At 32.5% G+C, this 23970-nt stretch overlaps 2 protein-coding genes and 1 long non-coding RNA gene across 4 annotated transcripts; 2 read left to right on the top strand and 1 right to left on the bottom strand.

Moving 5' to 3' along the window:
- Positions 1-6847: 6847 nt before the first annotated feature.
- LOC145320000 (uncharacterized) lies at positions 6848-13421 on the bottom strand. 2 transcript variants are annotated; one of them, XM_080162421.1, is made up of 6 exons: positions 13222-13421; positions 9949-10187; positions 9432-9627; positions 8671-8814; positions 8231-8358; positions 6848-7813 (listed from the first exon to the last, which is right to left on the bottom strand). In XM_080162421.1, the coding sequence occupies exons 2-6, from the start codon at positions 10166-10168 to the stop codon at positions 7599-7601; spliced, it is 903 nt and encodes a 300-aa protein (XP_080018547.1). In that variant the 5' UTR covers positions 10169-10187; positions 13222-13421; the 3' UTR covers positions 6848-7598. The 2 variants fall into 2 exon arrangements, with proteins under 2 accessions (XP_080018547.1, XP_080018548.1); XM_080162422.1 differs by lacking the exon at positions 13222-13421 and adding an exon at positions 13119-13220.
- Positions 13422-14278: 857 nt separating this feature from the next.
- Positions 14279-15603, top strand: LOC145319999 (uncharacterized). The gene is made up of 3 exons (XM_080162420.1): positions 14279-14411; positions 14861-14930; positions 15298-15603. Exons 1-3 carry the CDS (start codon positions 14305-14307, stop codon positions 15586-15588), a joined length of 468 nt encoding a protein of 155 aa, XP_080018546.1. The 5' UTR covers positions 14279-14304; the 3' UTR covers positions 15589-15603.
- Positions 15604-17246: 1643 nt separating this feature from the next.
- Positions 17247-17566, top strand: LOC145319998 (uncharacterized). The gene is made up of 2 exons (XR_013880098.1): positions 17247-17385; positions 17488-17566. It is a non-coding gene; the product is annotated as an uncharacterized LOC145319998 (long non-coding RNA).
- The last annotated feature ends 6404 nt before the right edge of the window (positions 17567-23970 follow it).

Below are 23970 nucleotides of genomic sequence, written 5' to 3'. Positions count from 1 at the left end.
AGGAATTGCCGCATAATCATGACAAGAAAAGCAAATATTATTTATTTTTAATTTTGAACAACTTTGCTTTTATGAAGTCTTTCATAAAACCTCTCTATATATGATTTATTTTAGGCTGAATTTTCGTGACCTTTGCAAAGCAATTGATAAAAATGGCCATTAATTAACTCCCTTCAGGAGTGGTTTTGTGAAGAACTTTATGAAAGCAAAGTTGTTCAAAATTTAAAATAAATAATATTTGCTTTTCTTGTCATGATTATGCGACAACTTCTAGGGGGTGAAAATTGAACTTGAAATTTTCAATTCTAATTTTCTCAAAAAGCCCCCGCTGAAATATTTTGGTTTTACCTGGAATAATCATGATTTTATGTCTATTTTCACCATACATAGGTCCCAGGGCTCGGCACTTACTTTTGTCTTGATTCAATTCTAGCCCACAGTGAACTGACATAATAGGGGGGGGGGGGGGTGTTCAACGCCCCCTCCCGACCGATTAAGGTGCGGCTAGGGGCCCGACTGTAAAGGGTTAAAGGAATTGACACCCTCCACTCCTTGAATAAATAAGGAAATATAAATTATATTTTTGAAAATTTTGGACTGGTTGTTCTTCAACTCGCCCCTTAGTAACGAACAATGCTCTTCTAAAATCCAGAGAGAGCAGAGAGGAGCATTTATCGCCTCCCCCACTTTTACCGTTCAGGATTAAAAGCAGCAAATTATATAAAGTTTTCGAGGTGGAAATTTATTGATATTATCAAGGCATTTGATCGAAGGGATCAATGTTGGAAATTAAAATAAATTGAATAAATTAGCTTCGATAATACTATTGAAGTAATAGTCCTTGTTTTCATAATTTTGGTATGGTTGGTTGGTTTTTAACGGATAGCTCTTATTGTTAATTTTGGCATGTTAGAATTGTCCTATCAATTTCAAATTTGGCATGGTAATTCCTGCAATAAGTAATTAAAAACCTGGCAATGGTATAGTCATTACCAGAAAGTCTGTACGTCTATAAGAAATATGATGCTTTGGCAATATTTTGAATTAAATAATGATCTTATTCACTTGATATTAATAATTTCATTAGGTAAGCATCTCTGTAATCATGTCTTAGAGATTTTAGAATGCCCAATATTTAATTTAGGGATGTATATATACGGAATTTTTGTTCAAACTTCTAAATAATGTTGATTATTAAATGAATTGTTACTCAATGTTAATGTTAGTTTGTCTGACTTTATTATTTATTAAACTTGGCTTTTAAGGATGTTGTCAACCTCGTTGTTATTGTATTTTGTAACTTAGAATGCGAGTATTTAGAGTACTAAAAGCGCACATAGTGACATTGGAGAAGTTTCAGGAATAAATGGATAGGACAATGGAGAAAAAATTGTATATCCCCCCCACCTCAAATTTTATCTATGTAAAGTTGGTATGTTATTTTGGTGAACATAATTAAAGGTAAAAACAAGTGTAGGCTAAAATTAATTGCCAGAGCCATCTCCCTCCCTTCCTTTAAAATTTTGAGACAAACAAACATTACAATTTAGAACATTTTCTATTAAACTTTGATTAGATCCATTGTAATTCCCCTCTTCTAATTAGAATCGCATCCACTCTATAACTAGGTTTTGCAATATCGCCGCACTAGCCTTTAAGAGAATTGACAACCTCCACTCCTTGAATAAATAAGGGAATATAAATTATATGTTTGAAAATTTTGGACTGGTTGTTCTTCAACTCGCCCCTTAGTAGGTTTAAAATTAGTAAAAGCCTTCAAAGAAGCAAAATCTAACCGTTCTACAATTTCTTAATTATTTTCATTAGACAGATAGACTAACACCTAAGGTATGTGTATTTGAAACTTCTAGTGGCAAAGCCTCTAGTATGTAGAGGCATTTTCCCCAAGAGAAGTCAGAAAATATGCTAAATCCATGGTACTAAAGATTGAAAATAAAATTACCTGAAAATTTAGGCAGTGTTTCTTAAGTCGAATTTTGTATAGTTTATAAACAATTAAATAAAAAATAAAAATCTAAAATTTTAGGGGTTATCCAAAAAGAAGATAATGGGAAAATGGTGCCTTTTTTGAGTGGATTGTACTGTAAGCCCGTGTATAGTTTAGTCTACCTGCCTGGTTACAAGTAACAAGTATGGCGCCTATGTATTGTAAGCCTTTGTCTAGTCTAGTCTCCCTGCCAGGTTAGAAGTAACAAGTATGACGGCTATGTACTGTAAGCCTCTGTGTCTAGTCTAGTCTACCTGCCAGTTAGAAGTAACAAGTATGACGCCTATGTACTGTAAGCCTCTGTTGCTAGTCTAGTGTATCTGTCAGGTTACAAGTAACAAGTATGGCGCCGATGTACTGTAAGCCTGAGCCTGGTCTAGTCTGCCTGCCAGGTTAGAGTAACAAGTATGGCGCCTATGTACTGTAAGCCTGGGTCTAGTCTAGTCTGCGTGCCAGGTGACAAGTAACACGTTTGACGCCTATGTACTGTTAGCCTGGGTCTAGTCTAGTCTGCCTGCCAGGTGACAGGTAACAAGAATGGCGCCTATGTACTGTAAGCCTAGGTCTGGTCTAGTCTGCCTGCCAGGTGACAAGTAACAAGTATGGCGCCTATGTACTGTAAGCCTGGGTCTAGTCTAGTCTGCGTGCCAGGTGACAAGTAACAAGTTTGACGCCTATGTACTGTTAGCCTGGGTCTAGTCTAGTCTGCCTGCCAGGTGACAGGTAACAAGTATGGCGCCTATGTACTGTAAGCCTAGGTCTGGTCTAGTCTGCCTGCCAGGTGACAAGTAACAAGTATGGCGCCTATATACTGTAAGCCTGGGTCTAGTCTAGTCTACCTGCTAGGTTACAAGTAACAGGTATGGCGCCTACAGAAATTGTCAGACAAGGAGAATAATATCAATACGTTGTTGTTTAGGAAAAGAATAAAAAGTTTTTACAGATGAGGAAAATCCAAATTTCCCAAAGGTTTATCATATCATGTAGAGCAGGTAATAATTTTTTTCTGTATCTCTTTGAGTAATATTATGCTATTTTCCTGAACTCCCCTAGAGCCTATGGGCGAAGCAACTAGTGATTTACATAAGTTGATATAAATTAGCCGCATTACATCCTATTATATAAAGTAGTAAGTTTCTTTGTCTAATGATTTCACAAACTACTGAACCTTTTTAGGAAACCTTAACATAGGTCCAGGATCGTTAAATTGGGTATAGTCCTTTTCACGACATCCCTCCATAAGGAGCGATTCTTCGTATTTTTAAAATGGCTTTTTATAGGTTATTTTAGGTTAGGTTAGGTTATATTGTGTTAGGTGATTGCCCCACAGGGTTAGGTAATTGGCCCCGCAGGGTTAGAGCCCCCCGCAGGGGCTAGAAATAGGAGAAAAGCTACTGTGAAAAATACGAAGAATCGCTCCTTATGGAGGGATGTCGTGAAAAGGACTATACCCGCTAGAAGGGATGGAACATTAGGCGGTTAATCATGCTAATACCTAAATTTTATAAATAAAACTAGCGGCTAAGCACCTATAAGCCTCTAGGTGCACTTAAGGTAGGATTGGGAAAAAGCAACCTCATCCCATTTTAAATTTGAGTTTCAAAAAAGTTAAAAAAAATTGGGGGGGGGGGTAAAGACACCCTCCACAAAAATAGTTTAAAACCTTCCCAGGACCTATAAGAAGCTTCACTGTAAAAAGAGAACAATATCGGTTCAGCGGTTCACGAGATCCTTCGGGACAGACAAAAAAACGCTTGCTACTTTATATAATAGGATATCTGATTTTCGCCAATGATTGCAATCTACAAAATCAGATTTTTCCAACTTGTTATTTATTGTCATTTTTAAGCCTACAGAAGCAGCCCTGCCCAATTAAATGCTTCCAACCCTTTGTTTGCACGACCTATGTCCGAGAAGTCCTAGCTGTGCATGGCAATGAGTTGCGCCTGTTTCTGGGCCAAGGCATTCACCCTACTTTAACTACTTACGTCGCGCATATAAAATAACAGCAGTAGGAACCATATTTAATTTCTCTAGTTTGTCGCGGTGTCGGCAGAGATTCGAAAATACCACCTGTATTACAAACAAGGATGACAACATCCATAAGTAGCGAAGCACAAAAATTATGTATAAGAATTTAAAGATTAGTTGTCAAAAACATGAATATTGGGATAAAAATCACGAAACCTTTTCAGCATTTTTTTTTTATTTTTTTTAAAATACATCAGTACTATAACTAACAGACTGACGGTCAAAGTAAATTATATACTGGACGCTCAAAACAACGGGAAATTTAATTTTGATATTTTTAACTAAAAAATTTTTGAAATCAGACCATAAACACCAAAGATATGAGGAAAAATATGAAAATAGCCAAAAACCTGCAAAAAGGCAGTCTGGCCGCCATTGATGTTTTCTTGAAAAGACAGGAAATTTAATCTTTATATCTATAACTGAAACATTTTTTTAAATCGGACCATAAACACCAAAGGTATGGATAAAAATGTGAAAAATACAAAAATAGCCTAAAACCTGCTTAAAGACAGTCTGACTGTCATAGTTGTTTTCTTGAAATGACAGGAAATTTTATTTTGATATCTAAAACTGAAAAAATTTGGAAATTGGACCATAAACACCAAAAATATCGAGAAAAATAGCCTAAAACCTGCTAAAAAGCGGTCCAACCGCCATTGATGTTTTATAGTTAATTGGGCTCCTTAATAATGAGAATGTTGTCAAAAAATTTCAGCCTTTTATCTTTTATAGGAGCCGAGAAAATCACGTTTCCCTTAAACTAAGACATACGGACATTTTAAATTATAGAGTAGCTTCGCTATTAAACAAGGATGACAACATCCATAAGTAGCGAAGCACAAAAATTATGTATAAGAATTTAAAGATGAGTTGTCAAAAACATGTATATTGGGGAAAAATCACGAAACCTTTTCAACATTTGTTTTTAATTTTTTAATACTTATATATCAGTACTATGGCTAACAGACTGACGGTCAAAGTAAATTACATACTGGATGCTCAAAACAACGGCAAATTTAATTTTGATATTTTTAACTAAAAAATTTTTGAAATTGGACCATAAACATCAAAAATATGAGGTAAAATGAAAAAAAATATAAAAGTATCCAAAAACCTGCAAAAAGGCAGTCTGACCCCATTGATGTTCTTGAAAAGACAGTAAATATAATTTTAATATCTATAACTGAAAAAATTTTGGAAATCCAACCATAAACACCAAAGGATAAAAATGTGAAAAATAAAAAAATAGCCTAAAACCTGCTTAAAGGCAGTCTGACCGCCATAGTTGTTTTCTTGAAATTAAAGAAAATTTTATTTTGATATCTAAACTGTTATTTTTTTTGGAAATTTGACCATAAATTCCAAAGATATGGAGAAAAATACAAAAAATAGCCTAAAACCTGCTAAAAAGCGGTCCGATCGCCATTGGTGTTTTATAGTTAATTGGGCTCCTTAAGAAAGGGAATGTTGTCAAAAAATTTCAGCCTTTTATCTTTCATAGGAGTTGAGAAAATCACGTTTCCCCCAAACTAAGACAGACGGATATTCCAAATTATAGAGTAGCTTCGCTACTAAAAAACTTATAAAGACGTTTAAAACTGTATCAAATGCTTTGACGAAGTTAGGGTACACAAAATCTATAGAATATATTTATAACCCTAGATGATTATCATCCGAATGTAAATCACCAATGGATAATTATCATGGTGACGCTTCAGGTACAATTCCTCTCCACGTCACCTTTGAACGTAATCTGCATTTTATAATTGCAGTATAACGGGCTCATTCGCCTAGGGTAATATCTATCAGACAACAGACCCTTTGATTGCACGAGCCATGTCTGAAAAGTTTTAACTGTGCAATGCAGGTTAATGAGTTGAACCTATTTTGAGTAAAGAACTTCCCCTATACTTTTAATATGACATATCAGCAGTAGGAAACATTTCAAACTCTTTTAGTTATGAAGCGGTGTCTGAATGAGATTTCAACCGATCACCTCTCCGATGAGCGGATGCACTACGTGATGAGCCAAGGTTGCAGATTTAATAACTCTAGATGCTCCATCAGATACTATCATGCATTCCCGAAGATACCATACCCCTGGAAAATATTTGTCAGTCCGAAATTTACAAATAATTGTAATCATAATAATGGGGAACCATTGAGCTATGGTGTAATTGAAAAGATTTATTACCTTATATGCTCAATCTATAACTTTATTTCATGATAGCATTTAGATTGTATTTTTAAAACTTCAACGAAAATTTTGGATATTAAAATTTCCCACAACACAGCTTTATCGGCAGAATACCATAGATTATCTATAATACAAAGTAGCTTGATGTCTGTCCCTTTAGATCTCGGTAACCACTGAACCGATTGGATTCTACTCTTTAGGGTAAATACCTATTGGTCCTGTGGTGGTTTTAAGCTATTTTCTTGGGGGGTGGGACACCCCCAACCCCCCCAAAAACAAAAAAATCCCCCCATTTCTTTTTTTGTAAGAAATATCCTTGGTCCTTTGTAGAAGATTTCCCTTGTGGAATATTTTTTTTTTTACAAATTTCACCTTACACTTTTTTTACCATCTCTTGGGGCAAAGCCCCCAGAGGCTAGGGGCGAAGCCGCTAGTTTCTATATAAAACTATTAGTATGTACTGTACACCTAACCAATTATATGGTATAGATGTTCATTCACGTGCTATTGGTAAAATTAATAGATTAATCATCCCGTCTTTCTATGAATCTATATTAATGACAGACATACCCCTTGTTATAAAGTTACTATGCTAAAAAAAAACATTATAAAGTCATCTGCGCTTTATTCACTGATGTAACTACTATTCTGATATTTTATATGCATTACATAAATAAGTTTTCAACAAAATTCAACATTTTAAAAATACTGCACACACCAACGTATCATGATAAAGCTAGTTCTTACCCTGCCTCATGGGGTAAACATGGGAGGTGAAGAAATAGTCTGCCTCCTAACCCGACCACTGTTTATTAAAACTGGAAAAATGAAAAAATCCTGGCTCTGATTTAATCATTTTACCCAGCTAACAAAACTAAATGCACGTCAGAAAAACAGAATTATTAAAAATCCACGACTCCCATGAAGCAAAATAAGCAAGTTGTAAATGTCCCTATTTGTTAGTTAAATTATTGATAGTTAATGTGTACAGTATTTAATTTTATGCCCAAAATTATAGATGACAAGGTTCAGGCTTTTTAACTAAAATTGACAAGATAACACAAAAGAAAACAAAGAAATAATGTGAGTGAAGATATGTTAAAAAGTGAAAATTAAAATCAAATTGTAACAGCAAAAAAGGGCACTACAGGGACTCTAACCCTTTAAATAATCTTCACACCATAAGACAAAGTTCTCTTTTACGTCTTTGCTGGATTCAAATCTGTTGTCAGGACAAAATACTTAACAATTTGAATGAAAACAAGAAATAGTGAGAGGAAGGTACTAAATTATAATGAAAAAAAATTCCATTATGTAAATGGGTGTTGGTAAATGAATGGATAATTGTCGAGATTATATTTAAGCTCCAACTCTCCATGCGATGTAGACAGACTTGAACTTGTCGAAACCAGCCAAGACACCAGCACCAGCAACACCACGGAGGATGTTGGCACCAGCTCCCTTCATCATGGACATGAAGCCCTCGTTCTTCAGGATCTGGGCAGCGCAGTCCATAGAGTTCTTGTACTTGACGGCACCACCGGAGGTCATCATCATTCTTCTTCTGATGGTATCTGTACAATGTTTTTTGTTAAGTTTTGTAAATGAAAATTAATAATATCCTCTTAGAAATATTTGTTTTCAATTTTGAAAAATTTTTATACCACCCCCCCCCCACCCGATAGAACTCTGGCCGCGGCGCTTTGCCCCCTTGCCTAAAACCTAACCTCTAAGAGTTTAGAATTATAGTAGCTTCGCTACTAAAAAAATATTGGAACTAGAAACTACGCAAATAAAGACCTCTACGGGGTACTTGAGGTGGGGAAGGTAGAGTCGACGCCTCACAATTTTAATTTCAGTTTTAAAGAATTTTTAAGCCATTTTTAAAGCTACATTATAAAGGTGAATCAGATAGCTTCAGCGGTTAGAAAGAACCTTTGGTACAGACATGCACCCTATTATCTTTGTACAAGGATAACAAAATAACTTACCGATGGGGTATGACATAAGACCGGAGGTGATGGTAACAGCCCAACCAAGGAGGAAGGAAGCAGCAACACCGGGATTCTCTCCAAGAAGCAGGGGCTTCAGAGAGTCATACAGACCGAAGTACATACCTCTGAATTAGAACAATATTATAGAAGTGCTACACTACTAAAATTAAATATATATTGTGAATACAAAATAATAATATAATGATCCCCAAATACAAAAAAAAAATAATTTCAATGGCTGGCCTACAAAGTTGAGGAATGTTTTCAAAATCTTGATGTAGTAAAATGTACAAACTACCGGACTTTTCCACCAATAATAAAGGTAATTGTGGATGAAACAATTTTTCATTCAAATATTCTTTCCATAAAATTTAATTTCTGACGTAAAGACTAAACTTAACGATTACCAACGCTACAATAAAATAAGGACAACGAACCTGTAGATAAAGATACCGACGGCAGAGATGACAAAACCTCTGTACAGACCCTGGATACCGTCGGACTTGATGGTCTTGGCGTAGACGTCGATGAGACCGTTGAACTGTCTCTCACCACCCTTGCCCTTCATGTCGTTAGCCAACCTGAAATATAAATTTTAAGATTATTTCATCTACCATAAAAATTTTCCTATCACCTCATGTAAATTCAGTTTCATTTTTAAGTCAAATTTTGTTCTTAAGTCCAATATTTGGAATCTGTTAAATAATCCATATTTATTCTATATTGCTTTGAACATGCATAAAATCATTGCGTAATTTCTTATCTGGACCACATTTTTACTATAAGGATTAGAATGCAAAATGGCGACAACTATTTTTGTCTGCGTGGCAACAGACAATTTGCTTTTCTGCATTTTTACTGCCCAGACTAAGAAATTTGAAAATATTTAACTTTAAACTTTTTATTCTTATCAAATGTTGAAACTTTTCGCATTAGGACGCCTGCTACAAAGTTCTCTAAGGGTTTTAAGGGTAGTAAAACTAGCAGTTTCGAAATTTGAAATGTTTAATATTACTTAACCCCCCCCCCCCCCCCACCCAATGTCTTTTATGTCTTAGGCATGCTTTTGTAAGATGGAAACGCAAAGGCAAATGTAAATCATTTATTTAAACTATCCTAATCAAAGAGAAAATGAGCTACTGTGATAGAACGGCTTTAGAACCTTAAACCCTAATGTGAATGATAATTAGAATATTACCTGGTACGAGCATAGTCAAGGGAGTATACGAAGAGGAGGGACATAGTACCAGCAACACCACCGCTAGCAATGTTGGTGGCGAACTTAATGTGCTGAGGAGCATCCTTGGGGGTCTTGAATGCAGCCTTCACGGTGTCCTTGAAGGCAAAGTTCAAAGCCTGGGTGGGGAAGTATCTCAGGACGTTGGCGAGATTTCCTAAATAAATATTAGTTATTTTATATAAAGTCTTATAGAAATTGAACTTTAGTAGAAAAAAATTGTTAAAAGTAAAGTTATTTAATTATCTTAATAAATATGTTAAAACTAAATCTGTTAATCTCTTAGCAACGGTTGAAAGTATTCTCGTATTCATTAGCAACCGATCGATATCCGGTGAATTAGAACAGGTTCTCATCCAAACGAAAAAATTATGTCTAGCATAAGTATTGTATCCAGTTTACTACGAAAAAAAAACCAGTTTCAAGTGGTATCCGCGAAAAGCTGTTAATAATAGGATGCGAGAAACAACTATTGTACCTCTCCAGAAGGGGTAGACACCCTCTGTCTTGAGAACTCTGGTGGCGCAGTCAACAACACCATTGTAGGGTTTGTCCAGACGACCCTGCTTGATCATTTCAGACTGGTTCTGCACCAACAGCTTAACTCTCTCAATGGGAGCGGCGGCGGTCTTAGACACACCAGCGGCTACACCAGAGAGCATAAAGTTCTCAGCAAATCCAAGCTTCTTATCGGCCATTTTGTGTTGCTAGTATGTCCTGAAATAAGGATGAAGTTCTAAATTTACAATATATTACATTAATAACAATTTGAAAGATATTTCAGACCAAATAATTTTTTTTCTTCATTTTATACTATTAATAATCTGTTATTCATTCTATCTGGCTATTAATCTTTAATTTATTTAGTTTAAAATTAAAGTTTTAAGCAAAAATAAACTTAAGTTCACTTGATCACTTATCTTACTATTGTATTAAATCTCCGTTCCTTTTTACTTTTAGGAATAATTGAGCTTTATTAGTAGTAATATGTTGTTAACCAACTAGAGATTTTAGAAGACTGACTTGGCTAGAGCTTGACCGACCTAACATTTCCTGTCCTCTAGTATGTGCGAGAGTGCGGGCGCGTGCTACGGTGACGTCTAAGGCCAGCTGTGAAAAATAAAGAAAGCAAGATGGCCATTTCAATGAAGCAGAAACAGAAGAGGGGGGGGGGGGGGATAATTGACAGACATAAAAGGAGAAAGTAAGGAATTTAAGAATGTATGTATATTGCATAATGTACGACATTGAATATTCACCACATAAAAGTGAAATTAAATGACAAAAATAAAATGGAAGAAAACTAGAATTTTAAAATAAATCAGTTTTATTTAAACATACCTACATTAAGTCCTAATATGACAGACTATTACAAATGATTCATAGCATTTTTGAAAAACTTAATGCCTTTGAATTTAAGATAATTGAATACTATATTTGTTTCTACGCAAGCTCTTGTATTTGCTTGTAATGCTGCCTATTTTGCAACATTTATTGTCTAGACATTGCTCTAAAACAATTACATAAGTGTTTTCCAATACAAACTTCAAATGTAAGGATAAATAGCAGCTGTTATGCCAATTAAAATCTTACTATGCCCAAAGGATATTATATTTAGATTAGTATGCAGCTTCCCTTAGTAAACGGTTCAGCAATTTTAAATAAAATATTCGCTTATTATCCATTATATTTATATTTTCAGTACGAATCAAAACCAGTTATATTCCAGCAAGAATTATTCGAATTAAGACCAATTAGGGAAAATATTTATCTTCCTATTACCTGTAAATTAATCCCTCCCAATAAGAAAATAAAAATAATTCTCAACTGTATCATGCAATACAAAAGTTGTAGAAAAGTTTATGTAATTATCACAAGGCAAAAAATACTTGAAATTCCTTCAGGATGTAATGGGAGGATAATACTCAATAATTGGAACTTTTCCAAACTTTATTTCAAAATTGTTTCCAAGTGTAATACTCTAAATTAAAGCACCTAGACTGCATTTAAGATTACTATAAGATATATGATTTTTAAGTTAAAATAACGTTTTCGCCTGAATTTTGAGCAGCCATGTAACTAACCTGTTTTGGTTAGAAAAGCGAACAATAAAGTAATTGTTACTTTATAGTTTAATACAACTCAACAAATAGGTATTTTCTTCAAATTTATATTTAATTCGAAGTGTAATTTAAGTATCATTTTTAATCAAACATTTAGAATCTTGAAGGGGAGTGAGGGGGTTAACGCAACCATCACGTAATCAATGATTAAATGGCACTTAAAAATTCGAATTTCGATCAGAAATATTGCATGAGTAATCACTGGTACGTAGGTATAATTTCCCTTAATCGAACAAACAGCTGAACAGTAACGGCTCAACAGTTTTGCCATTTTTTTTTGGCTATCTTCAGGACAATTAGTTCTAGCCGGTAGCTGTTGGTAATATACATTTTTAAAAATGGCTTATGGTATCATTTAACATGAATAAAACCAAAAATATGTATTAAAATGTGGATTCCTACGTAATTAATGATGAATCTGCCCTGAAAATAAACAAAAAAACGGCTAAGCCGCCAGCCTTCACTTTCCCAACTTTTTGTTCGATTTAGGGAAAATAGACCTACAAAGGATTACGTGCAAAATTTCCGATCGAGATTCGAATTCTAAGTGCCAGTTACTCATTGATTAAGAGATTGTTGTAGTCCCCCCCCCCCCATAAAAAAAATATCTAATAAATTGTCAAAGATAAATCACGAGTAACTATGAAATTAAGCAAAAGATTAAATTAAACGAGCAAACCGTGCCTTTGTTTTTGCCTGAAATAAACAAGCAAAACTAAAAATTTAAAACTTAAAGTAAACCACTATAAAAAAAACTACCTTAACAACTCTATTCAATAATGCAGTTACGTCAAACGTACGTAGCAATAAGGAAAAATAAAACCAGAAAAAAACATAAAGCAAAATTCTTACAACTGGCAACAGGAAAATATTTAATAGATATGCCATATGTTATTACTGCATCAAAAGTCTAAAATAAATTTAGCGATGGTCCTTATTCGGGTTAGATTTACAAGAAATGCATATCAAACCATATTTCTATCTAATTTACAAGAGGGATGGGATAGCCCTGTGACTTAAGCCCCCTTAACATAATATATATAAATTAATAATAAAGAAAGTCCATGTTTTCAACATTATATATCTCAATTAAAATTAAAAATAAAACAGCAAAATCTTGTCTCTATATATCCGGTGTCTCTAATAAAGATACATTAAAGCCATATTAAACAAAAATGACCTCTAGGCTAGCTATAATAAATACTTTACAACTTCTGAAATTCTTCTTATAATATTGATTAAAATAAATTTATAGATGCAACAGTACCTAATAAAAACCGTGCTTTTAATAAAACATATAAATGATGAATTTGTAAACGTTTGTTAGATATTTGAAAACACGTGTAATAATCATAATTTTGAAACTTTTCAATTGCAAAAAGAGATACTATTCTCCACACTAAATGATAATTAAAACAGACATTTTAAGAAGCATGACACTTGGAAAGTACATATACATACAACCAGACTTAACCAGTTAGAAACAAGATAGTACAACAAATAACACAATTTACACATTTCTTACACAAATAATCGCAAAAATCTCAAAGTATTCTCCACTACTTGTAAAAAGCTGTAAAACATCCATTCGTAGGACTTGTAACTTAAAAATAACAAAAATTTCTAACCTACAGTCAAGTCAAGTCCAGAGGGCGGGCAAAGAGGAAGAGAAAAGATGGAAGGTAATGGAGGAAAATATAAACATGGCGGTTATGGCCTGAACTTCCGATTTATGTAATTTTATTTAAAAATTTTAGAATCTATTTTTAAACATAATTTTGCATTTTATTTATAAATATACCTGAAATTATTTTTTAAATATTTTTTTAAAAGTACAAATGATTAAAAATCGGACTTACTGCAGAATGGCAAGGTTATTGGACAAAAGTTTTCTACATTTCCCCCCCCCCCCCCCCCATATATATATTCAAGGTAAAAAGTGGCTTGAAGAATTACTATCAAAACAATTGTAAATAGATAATTCTAATTCTTTAAATAAAAATTTTTCAAAGTTAATCAAAGTAATTAAAAATATTAAAAAGGGTATATTTACAAAGGAATAAAAACGTAGAGAAAACATTTCTAAACTTTACTAAGGTACTCGGTCAAATATATTGCCAAGGATTTTTAGCGGATTTTCGGAAATTCCGGCTTTCTCTCAGATCAGCTGTTTACCAGCTGACAATTTCCTTATTCAAAAGAGATTAAAATACTTATAAAAATAAAAGAAAATTTTACGGAATAAAAATATAATATCCTGACTAATGATTATATGACCGTTTTGCAATAAAAATAGAATTGTTATAATTAGCGTATATAAATAATTTTATAATTTTAACCTAATAATTTTGTGTTTGTAACTTAGAATTTGTATAACTTGTAATTGGATATTTGTTGTTGAAAAATCATGAACATTCTGAATTAGTTTTATTGCAAAAAATGCGTGTTATAGGGATTCTTTTGCATAAAAATTTGCATGGTTTATATTTTTTGTTCCAACAAAGACGACATTTGCATACTTAATAATTTGCGCGGAGTTTGAGATGTGTAAACAAACATTAGCGAAAATTAAGCAGACAACATTTCTTATATTTTTCCAATAATTTTCTTCTTTTCGATTAAAAAATAAATATCTCTATATGCTTTACACTTGTGATCGTTTCTTGCTGATTGTATGGTATTAGTCGAAAGCTTTCAACTATTTCAGAAAAATGAGTAAAAATGGCCTAAAGTCATGTTCTAAGCCCAAGAAAACTTATGTGTGCGAAGATTGTAACAAAGAATTCAGAGACAGTTTCATTCTGAAAGTTCATAAAAGGTCTCTAGAGTTTTTGTTGAAGAAAACTAATCAATCTTACCTACAAAATATTTAAATGTAATGTTTGAAAGTTTTTTTTATATCCATAGTTAGCACAGAAACAACAAGAAAACTTAAAGATTTAGTACCTACCGTAGTATAAAAATATCTTGCTAATTGGAATAAAGTTTGTATAAATGGAATAAATTTTAATAATTTTAAAGGAACATGAATAGATCATCTCTAATACATGTCTGTGGGAGAGTAATGTGCTGAAACTATACATGTAATGAGTTAACAGAATATTAAATAAAGCGGATTGACAATTAACAATTTAATACTCTTGTATATTATTAATTATTTTGTACATATTATCATCTTTTCACTTTAGAGCCATGTTTTAAATTGTTTAGAGTCTTTAATTTTTTATATCATCCGATTATTTTCAAAGACTCTGTAATAACAATTAGAGTTCATACTGGAGAGAAACCATTTGAATGTACAGAATGCAAAAAGAAGTTTGGCAAAAAGACGCACAGGATTTTACAGAATATTATGATTTATTGATCTCATTTATCATAAATATATTATATAAACGTCATCCATGTAAATACTGCAAGTGTTTAACATCAACAATAGTTTGGTAAGATTTGTTCTATCGGGATTTATTTGGAATTCCTTTTAGGTAAAGGTGTATATAAATTATTTCAGTTAGCATCTATAAGCAGTTAGCATTTTGTTAAAGAAAAGGTTAAACAAATGTTTTAATGTATGCATTAAAAAAAATATCTAAAATTCATTACCTAAATGTTTTAGTTTGAACCTTCCTTAGTTTGCAATATTAGCTTGGTCGTTTTTGTGCGGATCAATCAATTAATTTTTCATTCTGTAAAGATACTTTTACAGGGACCGTCATATGCTAGTCCATACTGGAGAGCGACCTTACTCTTGTGATTTGTGCAGCAAAACATTTGGACAGAAATATGATATGAAGCGCCACCGAGCAAAACACACAGGGGACTCATTCACATTTTTATGTAATGTTTGTGATAAAGGTTTCTTAAAGAAATTCAACTTGGACAAGCACATGTTAACACACAACGTTGTGGTAAAAGTTGAATCTGTCGAAACAAAACTGTCGTCAGAAAAGAAGTTCAACAGACCCAAAAAGGAAAGAATTGTGATAGACAACAACTAACAATAATGACAGCATCCATAAAAGCGAAGCTCTGAAATCAAACAGTAGAAAAAACGAAATGTGCCATAACTATGTAGCAGAATATAGGTAAAAACAAAATTGTATATAAACTTGTCACAAAATTGCGTAATATAGGATTTTCTAACTTTATGGACATACTCACATTTTTATGACTTGATTATAGAGATGCTTCGCCTTAAACATTGTATTTTGATACCCTAGAAATCATTGTTTCAATAATCAGATGAAAAGGATATTTACATCATACAAAATAATGTTGTAAAAAAATAAAAACCAGCATGTTTTAAATGGACTATGGACCTTCTGGTAACGAATATAGAGTTGCTACGCTTTCTAGATCGTACATAACTGTTAAAGGAATGATCATCCAAAATTTGAGATCGCATAACATTCCTAAATTAGCGAAAAGAGCTAAACGTTAGATACGTACGGACGTTCAGACCTAATTATAGGAAATTTCGCTTTTAAAAACTATACTCTAAAATGTTTGAGAAATTTATAAATTAAAGTATTAGGACTCGAATATTTCATGATATGATATGTACTTAATGTCATGTTAAAATTCTTGCTCGATTTGAAAATTTCAAAACGTATAAAAATAATATTTTTATTTTGATATTGCTACAGCTACGCTTGTGTTGGAAGTATTTGTTGATAAATTAAGTAATATTTTAAGTTTTAAAAATAAAGGTTAGATTGAAATTAGGATGTTTGCTCACGACCTTAACTCACAGATTATAAGGAATGGGGGGAGGGGTGAGTCCAATGAAGATATAATTTTAAAAATAAGTGCAAGATTCTTTTTCAGAATTCATATATGAATATTTCATATTTAACGATAATCTTAATGCTAAGATAATATTCTATCACACAACAAACCATTTCTTAGAAGAAAGATGATAAAGAAGGAAACAATGATTCGAATGGACTTAAAGAAGATGAGATGAATGAAACCAATATTGAAGACAAGGAGCAAATAAAACCATTAAGTGCTGCAAGCATAGATATCAAATCTCCATTAGAAAACGCTATAGATACTGTAAAAACCCATAATATTACCAAGAATATTAAATTTGAACATCAAGACTTAAATATGGTGTATCCTAGAACATTGTCTTCTGTAGAAAATCAAATGGACAGTTCAAAAAAAAATGTTTCCTTGGTAAATGAAATTAACCCAAACATTTCATGTAAAGCTGCTGATATAGGCAGAGAAAAGGCATATTTATGCCCGGTGAAAGATTGTGATGAAATCAAACTTGACACAGACCTTAAGAACGGGGCTGACATTGATCATTTGGTTAATTGTCATGGTTGGGACTTGGCTGCAGTGGGTAGTTTTGAATTAACATGGCAGTTTGTCGCCTTATGTAGATTTAAATATGACACAACTACGTGAAAAAGAAAATGCTGCAATTTTGTGATTGTTTTTTAATTATAAAGAGGGTGGGGGGGTGGGTGGGTTATTTCGGGTAAAGTCCCTTTCTTGGCAACGCCTCTTAAGGGACGTTTCTTCGTACTTTCACAGTAGCTTTTCTCTTATTAATAGCCCCTGCGGGGAGCTCTAACCCTGCGGGGCAATCACGTAACCTGTTATAACCTAACCTGACCTAAAATAACCTATCAAGAGCCATTGTGAAAATACGACGAAACGTCCCTTAAGAGGCGTAACCCGTTATTTCTTTACCTATACAAAATTACCCATGTTAATGGCATTTATTACTTAATATTGTATTTACTACCTAATAACAGTAAGAAAAACAAATAGTTAGAAAGGTTCTCAAAGAATATATATACTAGCATTCTTACACTTACACTTACGATCTCCGCTATACTAGATTATTCAAAATTCTTTGTATTCTTTGATTTTATAAATAGCATACTCATTTTTACAAAGTATAAACATCATTTGTTAATTTGTAATGTCAAATATTTAAAATAAACTAATATTAGATAATTTTGCTTTTTGACCATTTTTATATATAATTTTTTACTATGTAAGTATGATTTTAGAATGAAACTGGACTGTTATTGTATGATTGCAATCAGCTGTACCTAACCAACAACTGAATTAATTAAAAAAATATTTTGTAACTCCAATTGATTTTCTCAAGATTTTTTTTTTTTTTTGGGGGGGGGGGGGCAACACATCGTATTAAAGACGAACTTTTTATCTGCCCCCCAAATATTATTTTAGATTTATTTCGCTTGTTGGCTATTCCTTATTCCTGAATTGCAAAGACTTTGTTAAATGCCTACCTAGTATTTTCTGTAACATTTATCTTAAATTCTGTCAACTTTATTATAAATTATAATTTTAGAAACTTGGAATTTAATATATATTTTTTTATTTTTGAGATTAAAAAAAATAACTTTACGTTTGTGTTGTTTTTATGCTTGTAAAATTAATTATGATTTATTGCTCTAGTTTCAGAGGAATGTTGTTCTTAACTCCGCTTCTTTTCATTGGATAAAATGATAAGAATATGTGTCGTGAAATAAAAATTTGAGTTTTGTCTATTAAATTCAAGTTTTTTGGTTCCATTTTGCCGTTTTTTTCTCAGTGCATAAATTTGAAAGTTTTCTCAAATTTAATGTTCAAATCCATGTGCTAATTCCTTTATCCAAAAATAATAACAATTTTTGCGCTCTAATTTCACGACACTGTCACGAAGAATGGACAGAGGAAGGATTATAGATTCTAACGGTCAAGGACAACCAAGCTTTTTTGGTGGGGGGGGGGGGTAAATCAGGGGTTCGGAGAAGAAGGTATTTTTATTTGGGGGAGACACCTGCACTGACGTTTTTGATAGCGGTTATGCTCTAATATATGTAACTACACAAATAATTAAACCACGATGATGAAATTTATTTCAATTCTTGCTCATAAATCCGCCCCCCCCCCCGCTTTAAGTTTGCTCATAAATGCGTATTTTGGTAATCCCTCCAACCCCACCCCTATTTTCAAAATTCCCTACAACTTTGCTTTTATTATTTGTTTAGGGGATTATCTTTAATCTTTTAGTTTCCATAAACCGTCCCCGGAAAGGTTTAAATGTTTGAGATTATAAATTCCTGAAATTTTATTATCCAAATTGAATAGTGGCTAAAATTTTAAAAAATCGATGGTAAATATTTTTAACAAGTACAGAATTCTCTGTAGCATTTGCGTCTTTTTAAAGCCTATCTCTCAGCAGCCGAGTAAATTCTATAATCGACCCAGTTTTCTCCATTCTTACGACGTAGTGACGGGCAGACACTGTGGGTTGTAGTATAGCTTCGCTACAAACAAACATGATAACACGAACTACTCTTATCACGTTACTCATTTATATATATGGACAAAATATTTAGATTAGGTAAACTAAAATCTTAAATACTAACCACCGAAACAGGGCATATCATGACAAGGACAATTATACCCAAAAAAATTTTTAACCTTGATTAAATAGGAGTCAGTAAATTTTTTAAATCTTGATTAAATAGGAGTCGGTCAATTTTTTTAACCTCTATTACCTGATATACAAAAAGTGAGTGTTGTTTACCTAATTGCGTTTTACATATTGAAAATAGCCTCTGGCAATCACCTTTAAGCAGAGACAGAGACACGCACTCAGCTACATTATTTAGTTTAAATCTTGTAATATTTGTTGAAAAATAAACAATTGACTATATAATCTTTTTTGAGGTTTAAAGCATTTTTATTGTCCCACTTAAAAATTAATTGAAAATTCAAAAGTGGGAGTGCGTAAGCGACGTAGGTAGGGAGGAGGGGAATGACTAATCCATCCTTCAAATGGACATTAGGAGGTTTGTCTTTCACTTTTATCCGCCCCTCAAGGTCTACACTACAACCCCCCAGGCTAAACTCTTTTCATACCATCGAACATAATAGTAAAATTCTCTAATATAAATCTCTTTTCCTGCTCTAAGGTCTTTTCCTGCTCTAAGGAGTTGCGTCTTAAAAACCACTTTTTTCCCCAGTTTTTGTTTATATCCAAAATTCGTAAGGATTCTAAAGCAAAGAAGGCTTAATAATTTTTTTAAACACACAAATATTCATAAAATATATTCTTTTCAATTCTGGGTATATACTTAATGAAAAATCAATTAATCTCACTGAAAATTTGAGTTCTCGTAATTATTATTTGACCCATAGGAAAGTAGCCCTGGTATCTCTGTATGATAGCCAGAGATTAAGAGCGTAGATTTCATCAGTTTCATTTGCGCTCTTAAGGAGATTAGTTAGTTATGAGTGCTATAGCTATATGTCCAGACTACAAAAAATAAAGAGAGTCTTTTTCATTATTTTTACCATTAAAAAAAACTTTAATATTAACTTCCTTACATTGTTAAAGTGAAATTATCTCATAATTAAAAAAGTCTGACATTATTAAAATATGAATGGGAGAAACTTGAATTTCTGACTACTTAGCATCCAGAGTATAATTAATTTGTTCCGTCGGTCATGCAGATGCTACAAAAGACCAATCCATATTTTATGTTACAGGTTTTGTGTTTTTTTTATTTTCTAGATATTCTTAGGTATTTATTCTTCAAAATTTTTTTTGCTCTGCTTCGTATGAATGTTATCATTTGACCTTTTGTACTAAATGCTTATGTTTATTAATTAATTATGCCATAGAAATAAGTTATTGGAATGTCCTCTGAAGAAATCAAAATAAACAAGTTTTGCTTTCACTTTTGGTTTGCTTCTTTTAATTATGAATGTAAATTTAGAAAAGTGGGGTGCTTTCGATTATTAAGGTTCTGTCCATTTGTTTGGATTAACAGATAGCTCTTCAAAGTAATGTTAATATTGTTCTAATAATTTCAAACATTATTGGATTTATGTCAAATAATGAAGTCCGTACTATTTTAAATGGTGATTTCTATCACGATTTTATAAACATCCTTCCCAAAGCTGCAATTATATTTTACTTAAATTTAAGATATCTTAAATATTAAGCAATTTTTGAAATTAAAACCGATCCCCATAAAAGTTCTACTTCCTAAAATGTAATTGTTCATGTTTGGGTTATGATTCTTAGGGCTTCACCCTGATGAAAATTGATAAATTGCACAACAAAAATAATTTAATCTACTTAATAATTTTCCAGTTACTCAATTAAAATCCGTTTAACTGTAATATGAAATGATGTAATATTAATAATCAAAGTCAGCATTTTCTTATTATGTTATTTGATATAATCATATCATACTTGCTTTTAAAACATTTGGCGCTTTCACACAAGGGATACTTTTGAGCACTGATACGGTACCCCCACCCCCATTATTTTTTAATACATGAATGAGGTTTTTTTCATTTGCTTGATTATTATTTAGGTCAGGTTAGGTTGTATTAGTAATTGGATAGCCTTGAATTGCAAGGCTACAACAGGTATAGGCCCCGCAGGGGTAAGCGTAGGAAAAAACTATTCTCCCCTTATTTTGAATTAATTTGAAATAATTAGGGAGGTAGGGTATTTGTGCCCAATTGGAAATTTGTGGGAAAGCACCAAAGCTTTTAATACTTAGTCAATGCGATTTAAAAATCAGTCAAAAACATAACTGAGTGTCGTTTCATCTTATTTTAATTTGAACCATAGGATATTAAAGCACATTCTAGAATATTGCACTAAAAACCAGTGTTTCTTGATGTTAAATTCTCCTATGAATTTGTTGCAGTTTAGACGAGGCAGATAAGACCATAAAACACAAAGATTAAATAAACAATAATATAAATAAAACAACAGGTTATTTCATCATCCAAGAAAATAGCTTAAAACTATATAAAGACCACAGTAGGTAAATTCCTTAAAATTATAGACTAATAAATTAATTATTTTAGTGGTTGCCAAGATCTTAAGCTTCAGAGAGGCTGACAAAAAAACAGACAGACAAAGTTCTACTTTTTTTTATAGATCACTTAAAGAATAGTATGAGTAGGCTATAGCTTCAGTCAAAGTGTTATAAGAGCAAAAATTTCATATCAGTAAAAATCACACTGGCAATAGAGTGCAAGGTGCAATATTTTTGGGATGGTATAGTTTGCGCTATAGAATTTATTTGAAGAACTAAGATTCTTTTGACGATATGAAACTAAATCAATATTACAATATGCAGAAGTGATGTTTCACCAACTACACGAAGGACAGGTCTTAATCAAGATTTTTTGTTTGTGCTCTATTAAGACAACCAAAAATACATTTTTATATTACTAATTTTTGTGAACAAAAAAGGCAAATGATAATATTTAAGCTCTTTTTGGTGACTATGTTGCTTGACAATTTTTTAGATATTACTATTTTTGTTGGTAGGTATCAATAAACACCAAATTTGTTTTTCCTGTTGCGAAATATGATGATAAACATCTAGAGCTAATTAAAAATTACACCTGTCTAAAGAAACATTAAGAAATTAGAAAATATATGGGTTTTATTTACGGATGGCTACGCCTACAGTCTCTAGTAGAAAGGGGAACGGGTCTACTACCACAACCACCTTACATTAAAGATAGATTATTGAATCTCCTCTCAAGCCTAAAATAGATTAAACATCTGCCTTCGGCACCTCGGGGCTAAAAATCTGGTTTTAATCTTATAATTGTACATTATATTGTATATCCGCGGAAAGCTGTTTATAAAACGATGCGAGAAATAACTATTATCATTTGTTTAGACAGACCTAAAGGCAGTGACCAAAGTAAGTTAATTCATTATTTAAAAGCAACAGGATCTGTGACAGTGTATACTGTATATGTTATTTTTTGGGAGGATACTACCACCCTCCTAAGAGAAATCACCCCTAGATAAAATGACCCCTTAAACTTTGTTTAAAATGTAAAATTGAAAGTGGGGAGGGGGTCGACTTCCCTTCCCCTTTAGTGCCCCTAGGGGCATAACCGTTAGTAATCTAAAAAGTAAAAGGGGGCTTGAATACATTTACAGTTAGAAATCAAATCTGATAATACCAATCATGAAATATACCAGTTATTGAGTTTGAAAGTACATTGATTAAAGGTCTAGCTAAAAAACGTTTGTCGATTTTGAATCTTTTAGACTTTATCTTTTTTTGGGCTAAATATCATTAAAATTATACACTCCTCTAACAGTAGAAACAATTATTATTGTTACCTAGCTTTTATATACTTGATTCATTTCAATACTTTATATTTTTATAGATTATTTTTATGTTAACAATTTATTAATCAGATATGAAATATCAAATTACTTTTAAACACATTTAAGTTCCTGAAAATTCTTAAAATGCAAGCAGTTTAATGTCCTTATCAAATAACTAGAAGCTGCGCCCCTTCCCCACAGGGACATAATTATTAGGTCAAGGGGTGCATAGTCATTTTTATTACCACCAAAAGACCTATACTTAACCTAAGAATAATTTTAATTATAGATATTATATTAAAGGTTAAAGGTCCAATTTAAAGGTAAACAATGTTCTACTGTTTAAAATAGGATCTCAAAATTGGGCGGATTTTGGATTTTGATTGCCAACCTTAGTTTAAAAGTACAACGATAAGTTCAATTTTATGGGATCGGTGTAGCTGCACTTGAAAATCGTACCTTACTTATTAATTTTCTCATAGGGGCGAAGCTGCAGGCCATGACACTTTAACGTCAGGTAAAACAACATAGGGTAACTAAGGAGAGCCAAATATCTCCTTTTCAGTCCAAACACCCGGGATTTTACTAATACCCAACAGACAAGCATTTCTTTAGATGCACGACCTTTTTACGGGAAGTTCTAACTGTGCATGATAATTAGTTGCGCAATCGCGTGTTTTGATCAGAGGCATACCCCCTCCTCTGTACATTAATGTCACGCATCTGACATATCAGCAGTATGAACCATATTTACCATCTATAGTTATGCGGTGTTGAGCTTGTACTTTCATAAAAAGATGAGAAAATAATTTTAACTTTGCAACGTTGGAGGAAATACCTATTATGTGAAATCTCATATCTTAAAAATTTCCAAATTGAAATTTTGTACTTTTGTGACATTTGACTACTTAAATATGTACATCCTGTAGGTAATCCAATTAAACAAAAATAGCTCCCATTTTTTTTATTTTGCCTAATTAAATCATTGCCTTTGGCTAAACTACAAATAAATAAGTTTTTCCGGTTAAATCCAGGGAGGGAGGGGACACTGGAAATTAAATTATTCTGGCACCAAAAGTTTTATGAAAACTTTCTCTCAATTGTTGGCTTGATTACTATTGTTTCTTAAAAATCTTGATGGGTTGGTTTTAGCTAGCAGTGTCCAAACTTTAACTTAATCTACAGAAGGGGTAATTTTTTTAATCAACATTTAGGATATAGTGAAATGTATTGTTCA

Source organism: Acartia tonsa, chromosome 5, assembly GCF_053477335.1.
Source record: "Acartia tonsa isolate MP-2025a chromosome 5, ASM5347733v1, whole genome shotgun sequence".
Classification (NCBI taxonomy): Eukaryota; Metazoa; Arthropoda; class Copepoda; order Calanoida; family Acartiidae; genus Acartia; species Acartia tonsa.
The sequence above is the reverse complement of the archived record's forward strand: the minus strand, read 5'-3'. Positions and strand labels throughout refer to the sequence as shown.

Excerpts from the sequence above, each read along its gene's own strand:
- LOC145320000 (XM_080162421.1), bottom strand. The coding sequence starts at position 10,168 with ATGGCCGATAAGAAGCTTGGATTTGCTGAGAACTTTATGCTCTCTGGT. Across the intron at positions 8,359-8,670 it reads GTCGGTATCTTTATCTACAG|AGGTATGTACTTCGGTCTGT; the intron begins GTTCGTTGTCCT and ends GTTCTAATTCAG. Across the intron at positions 7,814-8,230 it reads TCTTATGTCATACCCCATCG|ATACCATCAGAAGAAGAATG; the intron begins GTAAGTTATTTT and ends AACATTGTACAG.
- LOC145319999 (XM_080162420.1), top strand. The coding sequence starts at position 14,305 with ATGAGTAAAAATGGCCTAAAGTCATGTTCTAAGCCCAAGAAAACTTAT. Across the intron at positions 14,412-14,860 it reads ATTCTGAAAGTTCATAAAAG|AGTTCATACTGGAGAGAAAC; the intron begins GTCTCTAGAGTT and ends AATAACAATTAG. Across the intron at positions 14,931-15,297 it reads TTGGCAAAAAGACGCACAGG|GACCGTCATATGCTAGTCCA; the intron begins ATTTTACAGAAT and ends TACTTTTACAGG.